Consider the following 15097-nt stretch of genomic DNA (forward strand, 5'->3'; position numbering starts at 1 on the left):
AAAATCAGTAGCACAAATTTCACTGTCATCAGAAGCCAGAATGTGGCACTTCTCTGTACCTCATTATGGAATGGAATAAAAGTCATAGCAATTCTGTTTTAGGATTTACATTGTATATTGGTACAGAACACAATCATCATGAAATACTACATGTAAGTCATGGTAACAGAAACTCAGCTTCTTAGAAATGAAATGTTCTGGACTCGTTTTACCACGTTTGGATATAAGATCATAATATTAAGACCTTCAAGATCTGTAGTACCATGCTGATCTTACGTATAGAAAGAAAATTTCCAGTGGGATGATGTGCCTTGCTGTGAGAAAGGATGTAGGAATCAGAGTTCCTACATTGTCTTCCAAGTTCTGCCTCCATCAGCTGTGTCTCAACTTCTTGCAGCATGTCTCACCCATGGCAGCTGATTGGCTCGATGATATTATTTACTATGTTATTATATCAATTATTTGCTTATGCCCAGTTAAGAGTAACACTCTGCATCCAGCCGTTCTGTCTGAGCTAAGGCATTTCTACCTGGTGACAGGTAATTGCCAGTGTATCTTCTGCTTCCTTGGCTGACGTTGACAGAGCAGTGGCAGCAGCAAAAGAGGCATTTGAAAATGGTGAATGGGGAAGAATGAATGCAAGGGAAAGAGGGCGACTCATGTACAAGTATGTAAAGGGCAGCTTGCGTGGGTTTTGTTTTGTTTTGTTTTTAAATCATGTTGTTTAGCTCCTCTGAAGAACTGTTGCATATTTTCTGAATATGTTGGATATTCATACTCCCACTGTCCACCTCATTCAAACAAGGGCCATTTTTCCTCTGGCCTCTGTTCAGACTAGACCTTTTGAATGCCAAAATGGAGAAGTTTGTACTGTTAAACCCCTACCTCTGCTACTTTGTCTTAAGGAGTCATTAATAGAAGATATTAGGCATGCACTAAGTGGAACTTTCTCCTTTGTACTTGACATGCCATATTTATCCTTTTGCACACTAATGCTGATGCCCTAGCCATTAACTGCTGGATGCAGTTAAAACAAGTATTGAAGAGCATTTTTCCACATCTCTGCAAATTGTTTAAATGAGCAGAATTGACATAGTAGAAAAAATAGTTTCCAGACCTAGTTTTAAATACTCTTTATGGAATCTAAAATGCACATAATTAACCTCTTAAAATCACATGAGAGCATTGATTGTACATTTGAGTAACAAAACACAGACAGAAGCTTAAGAAAAACCTTGATACATGTTTCGTTTCTATATAAGAGACTTAAGACGTGATTATAAAAATCTGTTCATGCAAACACGCCTTTCTGCTGAGCAGGGGACAGCAATGAGACACTCCTATAGCTAGTATTAACAGTTTTTATCACAAACACTTTGACAGTCTTATACCTCACTGATGTGCTTGACAAAGCTAACAGACAGAGAACTTGAGGCCTAAAAAGAGACTAGCCCAGATTCTTAAACATGCTGAGGCATATAAAATTCAATTTGCATTATGTTAGGATCTGTATCTTTGAACGACAGTGTGCCTTTGAAGCATCTAACACTATATCAGTATTCCATGCTATTTTAGCTACAGGTCTTTGCCATACAAAATACAGTTTTACACTCTCAATGGTTAGATGTCACTTCTCTTTGACGTGCATTTGTAATGGTTTGATTACAGGCTTGCAGACCTAATGGAAGAACATCAAGAAGAGTTAGCAACTATAGAGTCTATCGATTCAGGAGCTGTCTACACTTTAGCTTTGAAGACCCACATTGGAATGTCTGTACAAACTTTCAGATACTTTGCTGGATGGTGTGACAAAATTCAGGCAAGTGAATGTGTAAAGAAAACGATGATGATGCTTCTTTACACATTTCTTTTTCTTTTTGCTGATATAGTGTCAAAAAGTAGTATTAACAAAATCACTCAAGAAATCAAAAATTAAACTAAATTTAGAATTTTACCTAAAGTGAGTCTTCCAGACAATACAAAAAGCACAGTCTACTTTCAATTTGAGAATACGAATCTGACTCCAAATATCTAAGAAATTAATTGAGATGTCATTGGGCAGGTAAGCTTAGTCAGTTCTTGATTATTCCTGGAGCAGAATCGCTGTGTTACAGTCATGCTGCTAAGTGCAAAGACTCATGCTATATATAATGTTCTGATCAAGGCTGGCGTGGTTGTTTGGTACCACAGCAAGTGGCACAAATTCAACAACATTTCCTGAAGTATCTTTAAGGTGCACAATGAAGAATATCATTCAGCTTTCTTTCTTCCATTCGTTCCTCACTTATGCTCTTCCATAGTTTTATTATCTACGCTTTTATGTTACCTAGCTGAAAATCGGGAGTTGGTTACTGGACTCTTAGCAGGAAATGTTATATTAGAAACATCTTTCCACGATGCATAAATTGAATAAATGCTTGTGGTTTTAAAGACTGTTCTGTGGCTTTCTAAAATATACTTAAATGGCAGTTGAATTTGTAAAAAAAATAAATGGTTAAATGGTACCAGTATTAATCTGTCTTCTTTTTTTTCAGGGTGCTACAATTCCAATTAGCCAGGCCCGGCCAAACCATAATCTAACATTCACCAAGAAAGAGCCAATAGGGTAACTATCTTTTTTTTTTCCTTCTTAGTGATAGCCTGGGCATATAGAAAAATCATTAAAAAGCTGCATTCAAAACTATAATTTTTGCCTGATTTTCTGGTTTGCTTATTTGTTTGTTTGTTTGTTTTTAATCTTAAGTGTCTGTGCAATTGTTATCCCTTGGAATTACCCACTGATGATGCTTGCATGGAAGAGTGCAGCATGCTTGGCTGCAGGCAACACACTGGTTCTCAAGACAGCTCAGGTAAAAAGGAATGCTCAAGTGGCTCAGGCCCTCCAGTATTTTGTTCAGACAGAATAGTTCATACATCTAGCAGATTTCATTCATAGCTCGACCTGTTCATACATTTTAAAGTGGAGGTATAATTATATAAATTACTGTGATCATACCAGGTACTAATTATTTTAAATTCTGCTCCAACGTTACTTTCATTTTCAAGAATGGTTTCCTTTCTGCAAGAAAATGCCATTTTTGATTTGTCAGTACTATGAGGAAGAAGATGGATATTGTATCAAAGTGAAGAACTACTGAGTGTAAGAGTTATCACTATGCATTTCATTAAAACAGGAGACCTAACCTGAGTGTTTCTATTTAGGTCACACCTCTGACTGCCTTGAAGTTTGCAGAACTCTCAGCTAAAGCTGGATTTCCTAAGGGTGTTATAAATATACTGCCTGGTTCAGGTAAAACTTTAACAAACCTTTAACACTTCTTTCAGAAAGGGTTGTTAAGCACTGGAATAGGCTCCCCAAGGAGGTGGTTGAGTCACCATCCCTGGATGTGTTGAAAAATCGTTTGGATGTGGTGCTCAGGGACATGATTTAGCAGAGGGTTGTTAGAGTTAGGGTAGTATGGTTAGGTTATGGTTGGACTCGATGATCTTTAAAGTCTTTTCTATCCTGAGTGATTCTGTGGTTCTATGAAATCATTTTTCTTTGAAGAACAGGTCATATTAAAGCTGGTGTACTAGCATTTTACCTTTGAAGACCTGTTATATAAGTTCATTTATCTTTGTCGATAGTAGTCTTGCATCTATGTCATGCAGCAATTTCACATATTTTCCTGAACAGAATTGGAAATTTCTGTATGTCACATGACTCTATCTAGTGGTAAGAGCTCTCAGCCCACACCTTTTCCAAGCCCATACAAACAGCATGAAAACTCTGAGAAAGAGAATGCGTTACAGAGAAACAAATTGCACTTGCCTATAAGACTTCATTTTTTTCTCCTAATTTTATAATCACTTAGAAGTATTTAAATGTGACTGTGAGGCCTAGAGCAAGCTGATAAGATGTTTCTTGGTCACTATAAACTAGCTGTGCTTCATACCACAACCTTAGATCATCATTTTCATCTTTCCCCTAAAAAAATGACTACAAACTATACTATTGCACCTGCAGTGGAATATTAGGAAAAAAATTCTTAATAAGAGAGAGATGGGAGAATTTGGACCCATCAATGTGATTTAAGTTAACTAATATAAGATTTTTCATAGTCCTATTAATAAAGCCATAAATATCAACCAGAATGTAATATTTCATTTGGTTGACATAAGTCTTTCTGTATATAGTGCTGTTGCTGGGGTAGTAAAAATCATATATGTACTGTCCAGTTAAGGTGTTTTCCTCATCCCAGGTGGCTTAGTGGGACAGCACTTATCTAAACATCCAGATGTTCGCAAAGTTGGCTTCACTGGATCCACACCAACCGGTAAAGAGATCATGAAGAGGTACTTTTAGCATAAGATTCATGAATAAATGCTGCTTAATCCAGTTCCTAAGCACCTTATTAGCATTATCTTTCATGTAGCCATAGTAGAAAAGCATAACTACGTATGCTTGTTTACATTTATCTCAAATTCTGCTAAGTCACTGTTGAAAAGTAGAGGTTTATACTGTACATTTTCACTAGGTATGATTGAAAGGAAATGATTAAATGAGCTGTTTAAAAGGTGTTTTGTACTTTTTTTTTTTTTTTTTTTTTTTCAGTGCAGCCACTAATCTGAAGAAAGTTTCTCTTGAACTTGGCGGTAAATCACCATTGATCATATTCAGTGACTGTGAACTTGACAAAGCTGTAAAAATGGTAACTAGTTTGAAGTAAAATATATTCGAAGCCTTGATCTTACATGCTGACAGTATTGTAGAACTCTTCTGGACTTGTGAAAAACTTCAGCAGGAAGCCCTTGCATGAAGATTCATGAAATCTGTTAGAAAACAGACTCATTTTCTATAGGATATTTCTTTGTGTCAGCATAATTAAATTATTTGTGCAGCACCAAAAAGATAGGGATTTGTACTACAATAAGGATACATTAGAAAATATGACAAGGAAGAATTTACATTAGCCAAGTTAACGTATTAGAAGCGATTTCTGTTAAAATCTATTAACCAAGAAAAACAAGCTTTAAAAAGAAAAGCCTGAAAATGAGCTAAAATATACAGTATACTCCCTATTGTCACGCAGTGCCTATTAATTCACCATCAATCACATAATCCACCTTCCCAACTAACCATAAGGTGTTTAAAGTACATGAGTAACGTGTGAAAATGAGAAATATGGTAGATTTAAGCTTGTTTCCTGCTCAGATGATCAAAATGACAGCAGATACAGTTCGCTCACTAAGAAGCAAGCAAGGGTCTCCCACACTGTGCTTACAAAAAGTGCTAATTCCATTGATTCTCTGAACCAACAAAAGCAGAAAGAAATTATTACAAGCTTCCCATATTTTTTTGAACTTTTGTTGGCAGGACAAGAGTCTCAGTGTCTTCACTCATATATGGAAAGTGAAAGCTGAAACTTTGCAGTCAGCAAATGAAACAGAAAATGAACAAAAGGATGCCTATAAAAATATAAATATAAATGTTTTTTATTTCCCCGATCAGGGTATGGGAGCAGTATATTTCAACAAAGGAGAAAACTGCATTGCTGCTGGCAGGCTGTTTGTGGAGGAGTCAATACATGACGAATTTGTTAGAAAAGTGGTAAGATAGTTGAAGACTAAAATTTAAGCAGATGTATTACTATGGCACAAAGCTGCTATGACACGTGCATTTCTTGTTATTTTTGTTACTGATTACCATAGACTATTCTACTTCTTGTGAATGTCTTACGGTGTCAAAAGAAAGGCACTGAAGGCAAATATTTTCATCAGTTATGCAGATAAGTGACATTGAAATAGATATTGCATCTTCAGTGATACTTTGTATTTCACTAGGAAAGTAAGATGAAAACAATGACTTGAACTTCAGTCACTGTGACTGAAGACTGCTATGAAATTTTGAAAAATGCTTATTGGAAGAGTAGCTGGTCATAAAAATCCAATAGTTACCCCAGTGAGCTGCTGGACAATTCATATATCTAGCTTAGCCCAGGAAATTATTGCGGTAACTCATTTACTCCTGGTAAAAGCTAACATTTTACCTGCTTTCATAATATCATAAGAGAATTATTACATGCAAACTGCATCAAAAACTTTAAGAAGTAACCGGAGCTTACCAAACAAGACCATATAAACAGCTTCATTTTAGAAGGGGAAGAGCATTCACCTTCTAAGATCGCATCCCTTTTTTGAGCCAAGCTTCGCAACACAAATAACAAAGCATGCTGAATCACTGGTCATTTTAACAACTACTCGTTATGTAACTTCGTTTTGGTTGGGTAACCCATAGGTGGAAGAAATAAAAAAGATGAAAATCGGTGACCCACTTGATAGATCAACAGATCATGGCCCACAGAATCACAAAGCCCATCTGGAAAAGCTGCTAAAGTATTGTGAAACTGGAGTGAAAGAAGGAGCCACTCTAGTGTATGGAGGAAGACAAGTATGTAGACCAGGTAAGATACTGGTCAAAGGTGTTAGGAGTTAGAAAGCAGGATGGAAAGAATACAAAGTAAACCCAAGAAAAGACCTGAGGACAGAGTATTCAAGTCTCATATTAAGAAATGCTGTACAACTGAAATATATCAAAATGAATCAAGATTCCCATCTGTAGCAGTATCTTGCAGTCATTTACTCATATTGTTTATGAGGCACAGAGGCCTTTTTTGTAACAACCTTGAACTGTAAGTGTAATCATCCACTTTGATGAACAGAATACTTAAGCTGGAAAGTGGAAAGAGTCTGCATTAGATATTATTATCAAAAGCCTGTTTTTTTGTATGAAGACTGCATATATCAAGTTTAACAGGAAGGCATAAAAGCAACATTTTGTCATGATGATCTGTCCTTTATTAGTAATGGAGAAGAAACATTTGCATCAGAATTTTAAAACATAGGACTGCATCCCCAAAGAAAATGAAAGTGGAGCTGTAAGAAGTCAGTATAACAAAAATAGGAATGAAAAGGTGATTATAGAAAACACTGGAAGCTGGCTTTATCCACTCACTCTGAAATATACTCACTCATGTAGATGTAGATACCCAAAATCACTTATGTCTAACACTGTAACAGTTCTTGCTTGGCAACAATGTGAACTAGTTTATAGACGGGTCTTTTATACCACTTAGAAAGGAACAGTAGTTATGAGGTGAGCTTTTGTTTCAGATAAACCTCAATAAATCTTAGGCAAAGTTGCTGCCCATTGCATGTTCTTTCTTGTTTTTGGAAGATACAGATGGGTATGGCTATCCTCTTGTCAGGTAACAAGAAAAGCAGTGTTCTCTTTGACATTCTGTAACCCTGTCTTCCTGCTGCCAGAATGCAGGATCTGCCTCTGAGGAGTGGCCTGGCCTTGTGGCACGCAGGCCTTCTGCTCTGCACACGACCCACATGTTAACTGCTCTCATCAAGAAAGGCCATTCTTTCAGCCTTATTTCTGCTGTTATACACATGCATCACCATTCACAATTAATTCTTATTGATCTTGGTATTTTCTGTTTCAAGCCTCAGTGTATCTGTGACATCAAGTACAGATAGGCCTGGACAATACAAACCACAAAGCATTTTGTCTTCACTCAAATGTTGCTTCATCCTCTATTTAGGTTTCTTCATGGAACCCACTGTATTCACAGATGTTGAAGACCATATGTACATTGCCCAGGAAGAATCCTTTGGTCCTGTGATGGTGATTTCCAAATTTAAAAATGGGTACATTCTTCTCATTTTCACCCTGTGTGTTGAAATACGTTGGATGGTTCTTTTAATCTTCTAAGATCTAGCTGAAACTCAGCTAAATTCAGAGGTTTTCTAGTATGAGTGTCCTTCTCCATGTCAGTATAGAATAAATGCTGTTACAAGCATGCAAGGGAGCAGGAGGGAACAGCAAGTGCCATTTCTTAAATAAGACTCGATTTTCAATGAAAGATTTTTACTCAAGTTGATACAAACACAGAGGTTGGATCAAATTGCTAAAGGTGCATTTTTTTCCAGTGGACAAAAAGGACCTCATAGTGTTGTGCATTGCCTAAGGCAGCACATTACTCCTGTAAATGAAAATCCCTCTGTGTATTTTGTGGAGTATCAGTTTTAATAGCTTTCATTTTACATTGTAGGAATTATTTTACAAATAGATAATATAACAGCCTTATATAGAGATTTTATACAGTTGTTTCCACCAGGTTTCTTTTTTCTGTGGTGTGAAAGAGAAGTTGGGAACTGGCCGCATAGAAATCCCTTTACATCTACAAATTATGTATGGAGATATGGGATTATAATAAGTTTTTGAAGTTTTAACATATGGATTTTTAAAATTAATTGAGATTGGATAGAAATAGCAATTTGAACATTGCTTGAAAAGATGCGTCACAGCTGAGGTTCAGCATTTACTCTCCATTAACTGACAGACTTTAGCAAACTGATTCATAACGTGCTGCCAAGTTCTGCTTTACAAGTCATTTTGTATTCTTCTGATCCCCAAGATGTACAGTGTAGTTGAGTGAAGATAAGTGTGCATAATGCAGCTTTCCTTTGACATTTCCTAGTGTAGATTTTAAACACTGAAATGCAAACACATGCTTTACAAGCTTGAAGCAAGTGTATGAATTTCCATAAATGAGACAGACTGACACTGAGAGTAGTTCTTACTAAACTGGGTCTTTGTAACAGCTAAGAGAAGAGAAGGAGCATGGGAAAAGATGTTTCTATCAAACTTGAGGGTCAAAGCTTGCTAGCACTTGCTTGTTTTACCTCCTAGCAATTAAATCAGTATTTTCTCCTCCAGGGATGTCGATGGAGTGCTGCAACGGGCAAACACCACAGAATATGGTTTAGCCTCAGGAGTTTTCACAAAGGACATAAGCAAAGCCCTCTATATCAGTGAAAAGCTGGAAGCTGGAACAGTTTTTATTAATACATACAACAAAACTGATGTAGCAGCACCATTTGGTGGATTTAAACAGTCTGGCTTCGGAAAAGATTTAGGTAAGTTGTTCTCTCCCCTCGTTTCTCATCTGACAGTCTAAGTCAATGAAAAAAAATAATATTACCTGAAAACTACAGATGTATTTCCTGCATCTCCCACATTCCTTCAGCTACAGTGATCTAATTCGTCTCCTGTCCTTACAATTCCCACCTCAATATCTCCAGTATTATTCATTTTATTACAAGACTGGACAGATCAAGCCTCATGGCAAAGAGTAACACAATACGTTTTTGCCTTTGGAATCCCTAGCAAGTATTAGCCCCTTTTTTTTTTCCCCTCATCAGAATTATTAATAGGGGAAAAATCCCCTATGTAATGTAATTTTCTAACGTAATCTTTTTTTTACCTGGAAACTTAACATAAGCAAACCAATTTGTAAATTCAGCTCCGAGTTCCCCCACACAAGTTGCCACCTAGAGATTGCTGCTGCTTCAGTACTCCCCCCAGGCGGTGGCTTGTTAAAATTCAGCTGCATTTTCTTTCCATACTTGTTGGGTTTTGGCTCTTCTTGTTAAACCAGTCCTGTAAATCTTAAAAGGAGAGTAAATCCGTTAGTTTCTCATCATGTCTCAAGGACTCAAATGTTGGCTAACACATTACGAATTTATTTTAATGATACAGTTACCTTCCCTGACAGCTTTCTCTCCTTCAGCCACTATTCTAACTGGTTAATATTTGCTTGTACAGGTGAAGAAGCTCTTCATGAATATCTTAGAACAAAGGCTGTCACTGTGGAATATTAACAACCTCACTTGGAAAGTAAACTTTTGGCAGTTTTAATCTTAAAGGCTCCATGAAGCACTTAATACCATGCCTGGGATATGCCATCTGCAGTGCTGCAACTAAAAAACAAATACACTCATTCCACAGATAATTTCTTTAAATCAGGTCCAAATTTTAGTCTCACTGAAAGACAGAAGCATTTGGGAATTATCCTGACACAATATAAATGATCCAGCAACAGTAGCAGTGATTAGCACAAGCCAAAAAATAAAAAAGTAGTTTGAATTATTTTTAAAAAATACAACTGAATAGAAAGTTCTCACATGCCTACTTCTTATTTGTGTGACCGCATTTACATGAACATTTTAAACTTAGTTCTTAGGTTTCTTCTAAAATTGAACTAAAATATGCATATTATGTCATTTTTGCTATTAACTGGTTCAGATTTTACAGTAGCAACTTAACATTCTGCTCTGGTGATTCGTCAGCAGTACAGAAAACCTTTGTGCCATAAGAAGTACATCAATGCAAGGAAGTGCACTTACTATGATCTTTGTATAGTACATACAGAGTTCAACATCCATGTTAACTATGCATACCAAGCTAAAGTTACTGAAAATATTTTCTATCTTTTTGTTGAAATGGAACGTGTGATCAGCCTGCAAGTGGCTACATTAAAAGAATAAAATCACTTGGTGCAGACAGACTCTTATCACTGTTCTACATGGCATGACTATTACTTTGTATTTCACGTGTCTTTCCTTTTTAAATCTATGTGAAAATCTCTTGTAAAATGACCGAGTTAAGACTTTGGCTTTCCAATTTTCTTCAGTTTGAAGTTTTCCATACAGATCAAGACCTTACCCAACAAACAGACCGTACTTAATGCTGCTTGCTCTCCCTACACTGTACCTCCACCTAAAGCTTAATCTGATCTCTGGACTGCCATTAAAAAGAGCAGCCCCACTTCTTGATTCCTATTCTTCCTCTTTCCTAAAATATTCTGTGACTGAATCAGCTGATTTCAATAAATTGTACCCCTCTTCCATTTTTAAGAAATACTGCAAGGAAAAAAAAAAAAAGAATCCTTGTAATTTCTTATACAAACACTACTGAAACAGGTCTTAAAAAGAAAACTTTAGAATTAAGTACTGCTTGAAACAAGTCGTGTATGTAACTGCAGGTTTCAATTCATTATTTTTCAAGTTTAATATCTGAGCAAATACAATACAGAAAATATTAATGATGTACCAAATATAAAACAGTACTTTAAGAAACAACCTGTGATACACAGGAGCATGACAGATACTTCTGAAACACGAAACAATCTGTAAAGTAAACACAGCAGCCCAGATCATTGTATTTCATCAATCTGAGGTAAGTACAAATGAGACATTTTCACTGATCATGGTTTCGTGATTGTTTCAAGCTAGCCTGAGGAGAGGCCAACTGAAAATAAACTTTTTGATTCTTCTGGTAGTGACAATTAACAAAATGAGCAGAAATGTGATAAAGCAGGAGATGAGAAGCATGGCTTAGTGCAACTATAACACCGCAGAGCTGGGCTTGACCTGAGTACCACAGGTATTCACCCAAACACTGCAGACAGGAGCTAGCTCAGGGAACAGCAGCAACCTACCCGTAACTCAGTGCAAGCCAAGAAGCATAAGTAATTCTTTGTTGAACTCTTTCAAGTCATGGCTTATTAAAATGTTATCCTTACCTATGCTACCTCATCTTGAAACAGCCTCAGCTGTTGCTTTGCTACTCAGCAGTTACTATCATGATAGCAACATACAAACAACTTCCAACGTACTTTAAGGTAACGTTTAATATTGAAGACATTGTACACTAACACTTTACAGGACATAATAAAAAACAGATTTTTCCTTGTCATTTCTTTCCTGCCCTCAAAGCAAAACTTTATTCTAAGCACACTACAAAAATCTTTCTTCAACAAAACAAGAGAACAAGAATTTTCTCAACTAGCTCTGCAGTACACCTTTCTGCTCAAACATTCCAACTTGTAGCTGCTTTCTTAGTCTAACTTCACAAGGAAGCTTGGAATTTTCATGCTGTTTGATGAATAAGACATTACTTAATTCTTCAGAGATGTGGCTTGCTTCAGAGCCATGAGTGGATCCTGAATTCTCCACCATGTAAACGATAGCAATTCACAGGATCCTGGGGAATCCCACATGGAAAAACAAGGCCATTTAAAGGCTAAGTCTTCAAAGTAAGAAAACGTGGTTTGCTTCATTTTATTATTATTATTTTTTTAAGTATAATAAAAATTGATTCACTCATTCACTTTGCTGTCCAAAATTTCTATTTTGCCCTTTTCTCCCTTTGGTTTAGGAAACTTAATGTTGTCTATTGTCACTTCATCAGTTATACAGTCATCTTCAGATTCTGGGTCATCTTCTGAAGTTAGATTCTCTTCATCTGTATCAGAATCACTCAGTTCAACTACAGCCACGTTCTGGAAGAAAAGATCTTAGTTAACACGTGATATGTTTCTGTACTGCTTCCATCATCTGATTAAAACATAAAGCAAACAAATCAGCTCTACTACCATATGAAAACCACAGTTAGACTTTTGGGTTCTAACATGACTAAGACAAATATCATAAACAGATTCCCAAATATTTAAATTGTAATTTTTATCACCCAAAGCAAATACAAGGGCACTTTTATATCCTTATAAAAGAGAGAAATGAAATAGATGAACTCAGTCTAAATCAAAATCTAAAGTAATGAGCAGGAGGCATCCAATAAAGAACTTAAACCACTTAGAGTATGAAGAGGTTATGCTATACGTACATATATAAAAGCATACATTTATGAATGTTATTCATATAATCTGGTATTATTCATGCTGCTACAACTACTGCAAAGTAGTCTAAATCACCAGGATATTTTCTGAATCAAAAGTGATCATATAGTTTCTTAAGTAGAGCTATAATTTCTGAGGGCTGTTTTTCTCTCTGAAAACATCTGTCTTAAACTGCTGATCCTCACCTCAAAAACTTCCTGCATGCTGCAAGGCAAAATACACGAATGCATATTTATACAAAATATTTATAACATAAAATATACCAAATACAGAAATACACATATATTACATAAATAAATGTTTTCCATGATCTGCAAATAACATGATGCTATTATCTCCTGGCTTGTTTATTATAAAGCCAAGACCTGTCAGATACTGCCACATGAAAAATATTTTGAAAATCCAACTCGTTCCACACCAGCATGTTACTACAAACAATTTTTAGGATCCATTTTGTTTTCTGACAACTTATTGCACGTAGATTGAGTACAATCTACAAGAAGGGGGAATGGTCTTAAACTGAGACAGGGGAGGTTTAGGTTAGATACTAGGAGGAAGTTTTTCACACAGAGGATGGTGACACACTGGACCAGGTTGCCCAAGGAGGTTGTGGATGCCCCATCCCTGGAGGCATTCAAGGCCAGGCTGGATGTGGCTCTGGGCAGCCTGGTCTGGTGGTTGACGAACCCTGCACACAGCAGGGGAGTTGAAACTAGGGGATCATTGTGGTCCTTTTCAACCCAGGCCATTCTATGATCTAACCAGCATCCAAGCAGTTGCTCTGAGAGCTCACAGACCAAACTATCTGGCTGCCCCATTTCTGCCTTATTTCTCGTGGGTTTGCAGACCAGAAGACACTATCTGGAATACACGTATATCACATCACTTTCATAATGAAATTTTCCTACACGAGCATGTGGTCTTATCATTTCAGCTAAAAGCAGAATGAAAATATTGCTGTGAATGTATATATTAACTGGAAAAGATCATAACACTAACACAATTTTTCAACCCAAAGCTATTATTATATTAAAGCCTTCTGTTATGTCTTACTAAGAACAACATCCAGTTTTGAAATCAAATATCCTACATTTGAAATAGAATTAGCAACTTACTTTCAGGTCAGAGTTTACAATTCAAAAGATAAAATACCTTATTCTGACCTTAATCTACTTCATCCCTAACCATTATATTCTGCAAGTATGAAAACCAAGCAGTAAATTTCAACCCCAAAAGGCTTTACTACTTTTGTTATGAATTTGCAGATCACAGAATAAAATGGTAAAGATTCCACCTTATTTATCAAACTAGCTCAGTGTAAGATCAGAGGATATTTTAATCATACCAAAATGTAGTTTGTAGAACCAAAAATGTATTATTTACCATTTCTATAACTTTTTCTGTGGTACTGTCGAGATTTTCAATATCAAACTGATGAGCTGGTGCTGTTACCATTTTTCTTTTTAGCTCATCATTTGCATGAGCCATCTGTGGTAAAAAGCTCTGTACTCTGTCCAAAACTGAAACAGAAATAATTACCACCTGTGTGTATATATATATATATATATATACACATACACACACCCATACACACAGACACATTTATTTATAGTTTTATACCTCAGAAATCTGAGTGTCTAAACAGATTCAATTTCAACTGTGATTCCCAACTGTCAACCGCAGTAGCAAATATTTCACACTGAGAATTACATCTGAGAGATGCAAGAAGCTCAACAAAAAGCAGCAAGGCTGATTATACAGGAAACAAAAGTCTGAGACTAAAGAGCGTTGGTCTATTTTCAGGAAGAGAAAAATTCTTGATGATAACACAATTTCTAAAGAATATTAGTTTTTCATTACATGTAGAAACACACCAAAGAGAATGCTGGATGTCTATGCCTAGATTTGGCTAAGAACCCAAAGCAAAGAGAAATGGAATGAATTTCCCCCTTTACCAAAACAAGGAAATATTTGATGATTCACAGAAGCAAAAATACGTTAAAATTATTCAAGTGTTAAATGTTCAGTTACGTTAAATAAACTACTTAGCTGTTGCCACAGCTCTAGTAACAGCGTTATACTTACCATTACTCCTTGGCACCCTAACAGTCTGTAAAGTAGTAGCCTTCTTGCTGCCAGGCTTTGAACTAATCAGTAACGTTTCTTCCAACCCTAGAAACAAACAGGTATTTACATGTTTACCTACACCAACCACAAACTCCACATTTTTAACCGCGAGGCTTTCCTCCTGCTGCTTCTTCTCTACCCATCTGTGCCAAACCTAAACAGATGAGGATTCAGTTAACAAGCACTACGGCCTTCCCGCAGCTCTCGCTCCCGGAGGAGCCCCGCACAACCGATCCCTCGGCCCCTCACCTCCGCGGCGCCCCACGGCCAGCAGCTCTTGAGAGGCGGCCGGCCCCGCCGCCTGCCCGAACCCCGCCATGCGCCCCGCAGACCGGAAGTGAGGCTCTCCCTTCCCCGCCCACCATGGCGCAGCGCTCCCTGCAGGTCGGGAGGACCGCTTCCTCCCCGAGGTTCGGCGGGCGCCGACTGCTGGCGGCCGTGGG

At 37.0% G+C, this 15097-nt stretch overlaps 2 protein-coding genes across 2 annotated transcripts in view; one reads left to right on the forward strand and one right to left on the reverse strand.

The window, feature by feature from the left end:
* ALDH1L2 (aldehyde dehydrogenase 1 family member L2) overlaps window positions 1-10403 on the forward strand; it is a 29159-nt gene extending 18756 nt beyond the window's left edge. The window contains exons 12-23 of the mRNA XM_085227839.1: window positions 540-667; window positions 1669-1819; window positions 2535-2605; window positions 2744-2849; window positions 3202-3289; window positions 4242-4335; window positions 4595-4691; window positions 5492-5590; window positions 6278-6443; window positions 7590-7695; window positions 8768-8967; window positions 9656-10403. Coding sequence (XP_085083965.1) covers window positions 540-667; window positions 1669-1819; window positions 2535-2605; window positions 2744-2849; window positions 3202-3289; window positions 4242-4335; window positions 4595-4691; window positions 5492-5590; window positions 6278-6443; window positions 7590-7695; window positions 8768-8967; window positions 9656-9711 — 1362 coding nt within the window. The 3' untranslated portion in view covers window positions 9712-10403. The remainder of the gene's footprint in view (window positions 1-539; window positions 668-1668; window positions 1820-2534; window positions 2606-2743; window positions 2850-3201; window positions 3290-4241; window positions 4336-4594; window positions 4692-5491; window positions 5591-6277; window positions 6444-7589; window positions 7696-8767; window positions 8968-9655) is intronic.
* A 1100-nt stretch (window positions 10404-11503) lies between these two features.
* NOPCHAP1 (NOP protein chaperone 1) lies at window positions 11504-15052 on the reverse strand. Its single transcript, XM_003202388.5, has 4 exons — window positions 14904-15052; window positions 14613-14699; window positions 13911-14047; window positions 11504-12173 (listed from the first exon to the last, which is right to left on the reverse strand). The coding sequence occupies exons 1-4, from the start codon at window positions 14971-14973 to the stop codon at window positions 11991-11993; spliced, it is 477 nt and encodes a 158-aa protein (XP_003202436.2). The 5' UTR covers window positions 14974-15052; the 3' UTR covers window positions 11504-11990.
* Between the last annotated feature and the right edge of the window lie 45 nt (window positions 15053-15097).

Source organism: Meleagris gallopavo, chromosome 1 (genome assembly GCF_905368555.1).
Source record: "Meleagris gallopavo chromosome 1, MGAL_WU_HG_1.1, whole genome shotgun sequence".
Classification (NCBI taxonomy): domain Eukaryota; kingdom Metazoa; phylum Chordata; class Aves; order Galliformes; family Phasianidae; genus Meleagris; species Meleagris gallopavo.

Coding starts and splice junctions, on each gene's coding strand:
- NOPCHAP1 (XM_003202388.5), bottom strand. CDS start 14,973: ATGGCGGGGTTCGGGCAGGCGGCGGGGCCGGCCGCCTCTCAAGAGCTG. Junction 14,700..14,903: donor GGCCGTGGGGCGCCGCGGAG/GTGAGGGGCCGA, acceptor GTTTGTTTCTAG/GGTTGGAAGAAACGTTACTG. Junction 12,174..13,910: donor CAGAAAAAGTTATAGAAATG/GTAAATAATACA, acceptor CTTTTCTTCCAG/AACGTGGCTGTAGTTGAACT.